The sequence below is a fragment of the Symphalangus syndactylus genome, chromosome 5 (assembly GCF_028878055.3).
Source record: "Symphalangus syndactylus isolate Jambi chromosome 5, NHGRI_mSymSyn1-v2.1_pri, whole genome shotgun sequence".
NCBI classification, from domain to species: domain Eukaryota; kingdom Metazoa; phylum Chordata; class Mammalia; order Primates; family Hylobatidae; genus Symphalangus; species Symphalangus syndactylus.
Genome location: NC_072427.2, coordinates 38642852 through 38654402, shown reverse-complemented (window position 1 = coordinate 38654402; position 11551 = coordinate 38642852). Strand labels below are relative to the sequence as shown.

At 38.2% G+C, this 11551-nt stretch overlaps 1 protein-coding gene across 16 annotated transcripts in view; it reads left to right on the top strand.

The window, feature by feature from the left end:
• Positions 1 to 11551, top strand: part of IQCH (IQ motif containing H) — a 256651-nt gene that overhangs the window by 145390 nt on the left and 99710 nt on the right. For all 16 annotated transcript variants that reach the window (XR_010120697.1, XR_008657668.2, XM_055278015.2 and 13 more), the window contains 2 exons: positions 1281 to 1364; positions 5479 to 5654. Coding sequence is in view for 14 of the 16 variants with exons in the window: in XM_055278015.2 (XP_055133990.2) it covers positions 1281 to 1364; positions 5479 to 5654 (260 nt within the window). In the remaining 2 variants the exon portion in view is untranslated. The remainder of the gene's footprint in view (positions 1 to 1280; positions 1365 to 5478; positions 5655 to 11551) is intronic.

The following is an 11551-nucleotide window of genomic DNA, read 5'->3' as shown; positions in this document are numbered from 1 at the left end:
AGTTACAATATTGCCGTCACACATAAAGACATTGGAGTTGTAACTGCCTATATTAGCTTTTATATGTGGAATGGTTCTCTAAATTATTTGAAAGATTAATAATTTTTCAAAAATGATTGGAACAGCTCATTTGTCCTTCTGCCTCTCTCTTTAATTCTTACATCCCGATGCAAAGCAAAGAGAGACTTTTAGATGATTGTAAAGTCATTTAATTTCCAGACGTTGTCTAGTGTTTAAACACTGACATCAAAGCAAAGAGCCAATTATCAGAGTTCATTTGGTCTGAAGCCCCATTGCCTGAATTGCTATAGTTTTCCTTATGCTGAAAAGGAAATGCGTGTCACATCTTGAAGATGCAGTATATAAAATCACTTTATCTAGAGCAGTTTAACTTGAAACATGTGTTTGGGCTCAGTAACCACAAGGAGGCATTGAAGCATCTCTTCAAAATGTGAAAAGCAATTTTAATGAAGAAAAAAAAAGTTACACCTACAGTTGTTGAATTTCATATAAGCAATTATACCTGCTTGTGAGTACGCATGCTTTTTAAGTTTATGTTTTGATTCACTTTTTTTAATGACCTGAAATATCAGCAGAAAGTATTTCCGCTGTTGTTTCTTTTGTGAGAGATTTTTGGACAATAGTAATCCATATGTGTTTTCCCTTCTGCTACATTTTCAGTGGAAACGAAGGCAAACTGCAGGACTTTTATTAGTACTGACAAAGTAACTACATTAGCTCTTCTTGCCTTTAAAAGTTAAACGTTCTTTTGACTGTGAGCAGAAGTTGATTTCTTTAGTATTTGAATTATTTAAATACATATTCCTGACAGCAAGGGATTTATCTGAAATCTGTGTGTCACTTTAGAATGATTCTGGAACACATCTTCAAAATACCACATAGGAAGCTCACATTAAGAAGCCAAAACGGCATTTTTTTTAACCTGAGCATAATTTTCTTACACATCCTTGTAAACATTCATATTGCATGTCAGGAATTTTCTCCATGTTTTGTCATCTTGATTCTTAGCAGCCTTGTTGGTACTGAAAAATGTGAACCCCTCTGTTACAGACTATGTTGCTTAGCACATCTTCCAGAATAATGTTTAATTCCCCCTGAGAAACAAGCACCTCATTCTTCGGGATTGGGTTGTTTCTGTAAGATGCTTCAGAGAAAATTTTTTCCTGGAAATAAGGACTGTGACATTTTGAAATTCTCTTGTGCCATTTTGCTATATTGACTTGCTCTTTCTGGGTTTTGACACCTTGTTTGCCTTTTAGGGTATTCCCAGCCTGTGAGAGAACATATTGCCGATTTCAACACACAGCAGAACATGCAGCTGGGGAGGCTGTGTGACATCTTAGGTACAGTAAATAGTTTTACACAAATGACTCTTTGGAATGTTTATCAGTGGATGCTGATAGAATGTGTTTTTTTGTTTGTTTGTTTGTTTTTTGCTTATTTTTTTCCTCTACAAGGAAAAAGCTCAGATGTTTAATCTACTTACAGGGCAATTAAATGTTTTATTTTAAAAAACAGATTTGTAGTAAAATCAACTTGAATAAAAAATGACATTTTAACCAATTTACTTGGGCAGTTTTCTAGATTCTCTTTGCTGCAGATTTGAATCAGAATTTCTCTCCTATAAACCAAAATCTTCTTTATTTACTTAGTCTTGCAGTGAGTGAAGTCAATATTTTACATTTGTGTCAGTCTTGTCTCTTATAGTATCTGGGGAATGAGTGAAAGGTGGTATCAGAAATGAAGCATTGTGTTTTCATAAGAAGAAAAAGGGGAAAATTAAGATAGATTTTTTAAAGAAGCTTTTATTTAAATATAGACCAGCTTGTTATTAGAAAACGTGAAGTGCTTAATGGAGGGAATTTTTAGAAATACAGACCTTGATTGAGTGATGTATACATCTTTGTAAAAGTCAAGTTCTGATACTGGTTTGGTCAGTTCTTAATCAGACACCCATCTGGAACCAGGAGAGAAGGATGCCTGAATGTGATAGCTTTGGTTGACACTGTTCAAGGCCCGGGTTCAGATTAGGCTCTAAGAATATAGGTTGCAAAAGCTAAGCAATAACATTGAATCTGTTTGTGAGATACTTGCCACAAATTCAAGGTTACACAAAAATTAGATTTTTATTAGTTATCAAATAAGAACTTCTTTGTTTTGTTAAAATACAATTTCTTTGGCCCTTATTTAAGAAAAACAAGGAAGAATTTTAAATGATCAAGGACCAACTTAGCTGGCTCCCTGGAATGACATACTTTACATGATTCATATATATTTCAGCATCATTATTATTTTATAAATGCCATTTGGTAGCAAAAAGTACATCAGTACTAGAAATTTACAGTGTCCTAAAATAATAATCGTGATTGCTTTAATCTATTATCTAGGCACTAAGATTGTTTTTCAGCATTACAAAAAAAAATTTTAATGACTTAAGATTGATTTGTTAGTGCTAAGCTATTGCAACTAAAAACCTGACTGGATGAAAACCACTGAAGTGCAGCAGAGGGCAGACTTTCCTCTAATTTATTTGAATTAATTTTTTTCTTCAGCTTTTTATATCCCTTTCTATATATAGTATAAGCCATCACCAAATAATTTCTTTATAAAAGATTCTCATTATTGGAAAAGACTTGAAAGTATTAGGCTTCTATTTTAAACAACTCAATAATTCAGTCTGTCTCTACCTGCAATGGAATATTTTGCTTATATGAACATTTCTGAGAGATTATGAACCAAATGCCTTTTTCTTGGTATATAGTCTTCATGATATAGCGATGCAATCATAAAATGTCTTCAAGAGGAGTAATGAAAGTTTAGAAATAGTAGTTAGATGAAAAAAAGTACTTTCTTGTGAAATAAAAATGTAAAGAAAATAGAAAAATAAGTAATAATTTTATGGAAGAATACATTATTATCCCTTATGGTTTTTCTTCTTATTTGGGGGAAACAAAGATAATCCAGTAACACCGTTAAGGCTTGTCACTAGATATTGGCTGTGAATTCATGGTTGTCAGGTGCAGACCCCAATGGCTAGTATTTTCAGTTCCTAGATGAGTTCAGCAAGAAAGTGACTGATTACTGACCAGCAATCAAAGAAAGTTTCATCTTCATATCAGTTCGTTTCCAAAATTACCTGTCAGTTAATTTTGAACATGTATAAAATTAACACATGATAAAACCCACTAATACTGAATCTTAGAGTTAGTGATATGTATTTCTTTGCCAGAAATGAACAGGAAAGGTGAAATTGGCAACATGATTCCTTTTATCATTTGTAACCTAGAAATTTTCTTCCCAAGAAAAAAATTATTTTTCATCTGCTACAGTCTGTAAGCTATTTTTATTGTTTTTCTGCCCTATTCTTTCATACTTAAAAAAAAACTGGGCCGGGCGCGGTGGCACACGCTTGTAATCCCAGCACTTTGGGAGGCCGAGGCGGGCGGATCACGAGGTCAGGAGATCGAGACCACGGTGAAATCCCGTCTCTACTAAAAATACAAAAAAATTAGCCGGGCGTGGTGGCAGGTGCCTGTAGTCCCAGCTACTCCGAGAGGCTGAGGCAGGAGAATGGCGTGAACCCGGGAGGCGGAGCTTGCAGTGAGCCGAGATCGCGCCACTGCACTCCAGCCTGGGTGACAGAGCGAGACTCTGTCTCAAAAAAAAAAAAAAAAAAACTCACTAGTTTGATTTTTAAAACCTCTACCGTAATTTGGTTAGACGCTAGACTCTTCTTCAAAACACAAGACTTAAGATGACTAATTTGATGATTCAGCAATTGGATGCAAGTTATTTACTTACTGCCTCCTCGGTTAATTTATTTTGAGGTTTATGCTTCAAAATTAAATGGGAGCCACCTAAATATTCACATGTATGGAGCACCTGCTCTGGGCCTAGCACTGGGCCACTTCAGAAAACACCCCCTCTAGGTCTCTAGAGAGAGAGATTTCTCTTGTATGCCCTGCGTCTAGGCGTAAAAGACCTTCTCAACTTTATGAATCTCTCCATAATCCCTTCAGTCAGTCCACAGGTGTATATTGAGTGACTCCTGCATACTCCACACTGTGCCAGGGCTTAGGGGAATATAAGAAATAGTACAAACATTGCCTTTAAGGAGCTTGGAAAGACAAGATTAATAGATTGGAAACAATAGGATAGAACCACAGAGAACACTACTTCATGTTAAATCTTGAGGCACTGATCAAAAGGAACGTAGGTATGGGGGCAGCTGGGGAGTCACTGTTGGCCAGCCTAGTCAGGGTGGGCCAGGAGCACATTCACACGCCTGTGCTGTTTCTTGAGCACTTACTATGTGCCAGATGCTGCACCAGATACTTTCTATTATCTTCACTCATTTAATAGTGTCTAAAACTCTATGCCCCAGGTGGTTTTGTTCCCCTTTTTACAGATGAAGAAATGAATGCTTAGAAAGGTTAAATAACTAGAATTTAATCAGTCTATGCTCTGTATATATACTCTGCCAAACTGATCAGAGGAGTCTTAAGATCCCCTCTTTGCCCTACTTGCCTAAGAAAACGTTTACAGTGCTCCCTCCTCTGAACTTCTCTAAGTACCTGGTCTGCATGCTTCATCGTGCCACAATGATTGCTGTATTTCCCTCCACATTTAGCCAAGGGCTTTGCCCCTACAGATCAGTCAGCTATTTTGTGAATGAATGGATGAACAAATGAATGACTTCATTGACTGCTGATTTCCTATTCATACTCCCTGAAATATTCTGCAGCATGGAGTGGATACTCTCATTTCACTATTCCATTTGCATGGGATATTTAATTAGGGTTTCTTGCTATGTTATATGTAAGAAGCACATCTTAAGAAGGAGAAAAGTTAAATTAAGACGATGTTTCCTTTAAACCAAGAATCACTAGACCTGCTATTTAAGTAATATACTCCTCTTTGGGAATCAAGTAAGGGAAAGGCTGGTTTCCTGAAATAATTATTGCTGTGGTTATAATCAGACCATTTATTTCAACAGGACATTCCCTGAATTGACCCTGTCAAGTCCATACAGAATAAGAAATTGCAATTTCATCAGCTTTGTAAAGTTAATAGCTCTGTTTTATAATTTACTGAAGTTAATGGAATAAATTTTTAAAGCAGTATGCGATTCCCATTGATGTTAATGGGAGTCGTGTGGCTAAATCCCTATGTATTATTTGAAAGTACATTTCCAAGGTATCTCACAGCCCTCCTTCTGAAGGAATCATTGCATCTATTTCGTTGGTGGTGGTGTTATTTATATTTTCTTTAGAGAAATGCTGAACTGTAAAAAAGCCAGTTAGATTGCTCAGATAGTACAAAACCGATCTAAATTAACCTTAACGTGGGTTTTGGACATCCTCTTTATTTTAAACTGCACAACATCAATCGGATGCCAGAGTTCATAATGTCATTTACTTTCACATCAGTAATTAACATTGTGCCTGTTGTTTTTAGATGCCAATGTGAACGTCATCTACATCTGCTCCCATCATATGAATGACGAGTTAGTGCTGTATTACAAAAAAATCCTAAGTCTACATGCAGCCGTCAAATCAGGGAACCTAGAGGACAGAAGTGACCTGCAGGACAGGTTCAAAATTATCACCCCTGAAGCTGTAAACATCTTCCCTGTGAGTTTGTCTTCTAATTACTATGGTTTCAGGGATGCAGTAAAATTAAATTGGAAATTTTATAACTTGCAATGCTCTAGTACACATCAGTGAAATATTACTGCAAGTTTAACAGCTTTACTGATTAGACTACTAGTTGGTCTGTAGGAAATAAATATTCCAGTTTAACTTTCAGACTTAGTGGAGCTACCCCTACCTAGTTTCTCTGTAGTTGTAGCCTAATTCCAGTTACTAGGTGGTACCATCAAGTAGGTGGATTTATAACATGTACCATTCCTTTTTCTTAATTTTGTGTGGAGGACACTGAGGCAGAGAAAGGCTGGGCCTGCCCACAGTCACAAAACTAGTTAGGAGCAGAACTAGACCAGGCCCTCTCTTTTCTGATCCACACAGGTACTCCATGTTTTTTCCCGTGAGGGGAATTTGGCTTGATTTACCATATCAGATGGTTCCTAATGAACAATGTTCAGGTTTTTTTTAATTGTGCTGATTTTTTAGTGAATGGAATGAATTCTGAGTGGAATCCTATTCCTAGACAAGAGCCATTGGGAAATTCATGGAATGATAAAGGCAGCATTCTAGAATAAGGCAGTACAAAAGATGGCTTAAAACGAATTTCCCTACACTTTAACAAGAATTTTAACTCTCCATGTTAACCAGCCAACAGTTTAATACCTAATGGACTATGCATTTTTGAGGAGACTTTTTTTGGTGTAATTAAAGATAGCTGTCTTCATTTACAATTGAAATGCACCAAAGTCAACTGTCTCTCTATTGCCAAAGTGATTGCATGCTATACATAGGGAACATCTATGTGTTGGGTGACTACCCATTAACACTTCAGGTGTACCATGATTTGACCAAAAAAAAAAAAAAAAAAAATGGGGGTGGGGGAGGGACCTAAGGAAAGGCCTGCCAGGACTGGGGAGAGTTTCGATAGCATTTCTACTTTGCTGGTATACTCAGTGAATTGTTGTCAGGGTTTATTCTTTTCTACCAAAATGAAGATTTTATTTTTTCATAACTGGACGCCTCAGTATTCCCCTAAAAACTCTGCTCAGTTTTGTTTCATTGGCACTTTTGGCTGTGAAAGAGGAAGGCAAGGACAGGGGCTGGGGAAGCAAAAGAAAGGACAAGTGACAAATCACTGCTGTTTATGTACATTCTTGGGAACCTTCCAGTATCCTCCACCAATGTAAGAATTTCTCTGGTGCTTCCTAATTATTGCTTGGCCTCAGTGACATAGTTACTACGGACATTAGGGTGCAAGGAAGAAAAAGAACTACCATTAGTGTTTAGTTAAATTCCTGATTTTCTCCAGCCAGAAAATTGATCTAATGGCTGCTAACTGCTAGTAAGGAGTTTCTGCACATCTGAAATGCCCATATACATTAAAGAGGCATAGAATGGGGGAAGGGGCACTAGACTGGGGAGAAAAAAAGTGAGAAAACCAACATTTTTCAAATTCTTAGCATACAGTTTCTTTTTTTTTTTTTTTGAGACGGAGTCTCACTCTGTCGCCCAGGCTGGAATGCAGTGGTGCGATCTCAGCTGACTGCAACCTCCGCCTTCCAGGTTCAAGTCATTCTCCTGCCTCAGCCTCCCAAGTAGCTGGGATTACAGGTGTGTGCTACCACACCCAGCTAATTTTTGTACTTTTAGTAGAGACTGGGTTTCATTATGTTGGCCAGGCTGGTCTCGAACTCCTGACCTCAAGTGATCCACCTGCCTTGGCCTCCCAAAGTGCTGGGGTTACAGGTGTGAGCCACCGCACCCAGCCCAGTTTCTCATTTGATTCTCAGAAGAATGCATCAAGATGGAAAGATAGCTCTTTTTATCAATCTCCGTTTATGGCTGAGGAAACCAAGACTCATTTTCTAGTCCAAGGTTACTAGTAAGGCCAGAGTGTGAACCAAAATCTCTCTACCCCAAGCAGTATCATGAGTTGGAATGACTGCCTTGCTCCTGGATGTCCTGTGGCCCTGGGCAAGCCCCCTTACCTCTCTGTTCCTCTGGTACTCATCTATAAAATGAGATCCTGGATTAGATCATTTCAGAGTCATCTTCAGCTCTATCATCCTATGACCTGAGAACCATACCCTTGCTAGTCCACTCTGGCTTCTAAGCAGGAGACAGGCACTCACAGATGCACATAGTATAGGTTTACATCTTTGTGAGTAGAAACAAGTAGGCAAGGTTTTAAGTACTTAATAGTTCTCCTCATAGCTCAAGTTTAAATTATTTGAGTAATTACTCATAAGCAATCAACTTTTTAAAAATGCAAAAATTAAATTCTCACTTTCAAATCAGTTATTGTTCATGTCTGGTGATTGCTTTATTTGTTTTTAATGGGTTTGAGAGATTGTATCAGTGCTGATTTTCATTTAAATGGATGGCTATGAGATTTTTTAAAGCATGCCAAAAATCTGTTTGTACATCTCTCCAAGTTACTATATGATTCTTGAATTTGTAATGGTAAAATGTGCTCTTTATAAAAGTCATTATGTCTATTTTTAGACATTTCAGTGTTTATGAAGACATCCTAAACAACTACCTTTTATCTCAGGTCAAAAAAAAATCAATGGGGATAAATTAAATGTAGCCATAATTCAATGGAACTAGAAACATTTTAGATTTTGTCATCTGTGTTAATCCACTGCCTGGATCTGATGATACTGATGTTCTCCAAATGGTCATACAAGACCTGTGATTAGTGATACATCCTTTGCCATCATTCATTCACATTTAAATCTTTATTAAACACATATTGAACACAATACTGTGGCAGCATCTTGCCTGGAGTCTAGGGCATGCCTGCAGATGACTATAATACAGAGTTGGGTAGAGTACTTGCCAATAGAAACAAGCAAACCTAGAGGAGACAGAACTGCATCCTGGCTGGAAATGTGCTCAGAATGTTAACATTAGGTTCTATTGCTGCATCTGCCATCCCCCGTCACATCTCAAATACCCACCAGATCTTTACTACTCACTCGATAAAATGGGGAACTTGTGGCAGCAGTGGCATGCCAACTGTGTTAACGGGGTTTGAATCCTGCCTCTGCTGTTTACTAGCTATGTGACTTTGAGCAAATCACTTGAGGCTCAATTTCCCCATCTCCAAAATAGGGATAGTTAATTGATTCAATGTCATGTGGATCAAATGAGAGATCACATGTCAAAGGCTTTGATCTTGTGAACTTACCATGAAAAGATTGCTGCCTTGGAATCCTCTTCTGGGTGCCCTGAAAAGCTCACCACGGACATTGTAACTCAACTCACCTATTCAGTTCATTTTTTTTACATGTCTTCATTGGAATAATTTATGGGAAAAAGAAAAGAATGAAATAAACAAGGAAGAAAGACAGTGACTAACCAGATGGGAAAGACAAACCTGCCAGGTGCTATCACTGGCCATTGTGAAATGGAACATTGGGTTTCCTAGAACTGCATTCTCAGAAGTGTGTTTTTTAAATGGATTTAAGGCCAGGTGCAGTGGCTCACACCTGTAATCTCAGCATTTTGGGAGGCCAAGGCAGGTGGATCGCCTGAGCTCAGGAGTTTGCGACCAGCCTGGGCAACATGACAAAACTCAGTCTCTACAAAAAATACAAAAATTAGCTGGGCATGGTGGCATGCACCTATAGTCCCAGCTGCTTGAGGGGCTAAGATGGGAGGATCGCTTGAGCCTGGGAGGTCAAGGCTGCAGGGTGCCGTGTTTGCACCACTGCACTCCAGCCTGGGTGACAGAGTGAAACTCTGTCCCTGCTTCCACACACACACACAAAAAAAAGGATTTCAAATTATGGTAGAAAAGGCATATTGCGTAGATCTGAGGAACTTGGAATAGAACACCTAATCTGGAGGAAGGGCTTAACAGGGGAAATCATGTAAATCCTCTTCTCAGAGGAGCTCTGTTTTTTGCCTTTTAAAATTGCGGTAAAATATATATAACACAAAATTTACCATTTTAACCATTTTTAAGTGTACAGTTTAGTGGCATTAAGTACATTCACATTGTTGTACAACCATTACCACTATCAATTTCAGAACTTTTTATCATCCCAAGAAGAAACTCTGTACCCATTAAGCAATAAGTCCAAAAGAGCTCTTGTTTTAAAGGGAAAGTTATTTCAGAGCTAGAGGCTTCTAATCCAACCCCTCATTTGAATATGAGAAATTGAGACTCAGAAAGGTTGAGTTTTCTAAATCACCTAGCAAATTACAAATTCAGGACTGAAATGCAGGTGTTCTTCCCAGTCCAGTTCTCTTTCTCCCATACTCAGGAGTTATACTCTCTGACAATTTGCAAACTGGTGCATCTGATATTCCTTGAAACAATCACTTAGCATTTCTCCATATTTTTGTGCTGCAGTGAGTAGATAATTTTTCACTAGAATTGGGGTAGTAGATGCTAGTCTATAAAATCCCTTCAACTCCCTTGAGACCCTGGCACTTTTACATTATATTATTTGCATAACATTTTAATGACTTTATTTTTATTTTTTATTTTTTTGAGACAGAGTCTTATTGTGTCACCCAGGCCGGAGTGCAGTGGCATGATCTCGGTTCGCTGCAGCCTTGACCTCCCTGGCTCAAGCGATTCTCCTGCCTCAGGCTTTTAGTAGCTGGGACCACAGGTGTGTACCACCACATACCTGGCTAATTTTTTTGTAGATAGGTGGTTTTGCCACGTTGCCCAGGCTGGTCTGAAAGTCTTGGGCTCAAGTGATCTGCCCGCCATGGCCTCCCAAAGTACTGGAATTACAGGTATGAGCCACGGCGCCTAGCCTGACTTTATTTTTAAGAGGGTTTTCTCTGTAATAATAACTATTACCATTTGTTGAGTATCAATGCTGTGTATTATACTAGGTATTTTACATTTGTGATCTTATTTTAAAAGCCTTAGAGCAACCCCAGCAAATCGGTAATTTTTAGTCTTATTTAACAGGTGAAGAAACAGGCTCAGGGGGTCTAAGTTACTTGCCTACATTAATGGAGCGTATAAGTGATAGAGCTAGATTCAAAGCCAGACCTGTTTCACTCCAAAGCCCCATCACTTTCCTGTGTGCCACGCTGCCCTCTTCTCTAGACGGAGGAAAACAATCTTGGATTATTTTATTCTATCCTTAGGTAATGTCTTTCCCATGCCCATCTTCACCTGATAAAATCCCACCCATCCTTCAGAATTCACCTCAACCCCAACCTCTTTCATAATAATAGTACTAGCTAACATTCATTAAGTCTTTATTATATCCAAGGCACTATTATAAGTGCTTTACATACATTATCTCATTTAATCCTTACAGCATCCTTATGAGGTAGATACTGTTATTACACTCATTTTACAGATGAGGAAACAGAGGCACAAGGAGAATGTGTATTTGCCTTTTCAGCACTCCCCACCAGCATGCCTCTCGAGGACTCGGCAGATCCTTATGGCCGTTCTCCGCCCCATCTCAGTTATGTGTTAACTGTTATTGGTGTCCCCACCCCTCGAAAGCAGAGACATGGTTGTGTTAGTTTTGATGTATGCTGTTTCCTCTGCCCCCATTAGACTAGCTAGAATTATTTATTTAATTGAATGAGACAGTCATATGTATTGCTGAGCTGGGTCTAACTAGTCAAAAATAAAAAGAGTTTTTCACTGAAAAATGAATTTGAGTCTTGCTGAAATTTTCAATTATTTTCTATTTGTGAATCCTTTCCAGAGTTGTTGCCTAGAACCATGATAATCATTATAAAAGTGTGTATTATCTGAAGCAGATTTAGCGATAGAATTTTGGAAGGAGGGTGTCGAGTCAAGTGCCTTTTTCCTACTCAAGCATTTAAAGAGTTGCCAGAGTAGGAATCTATATAGTAAAGAATGTTATGGGGCTTTTTTCTTCATTTTTTGT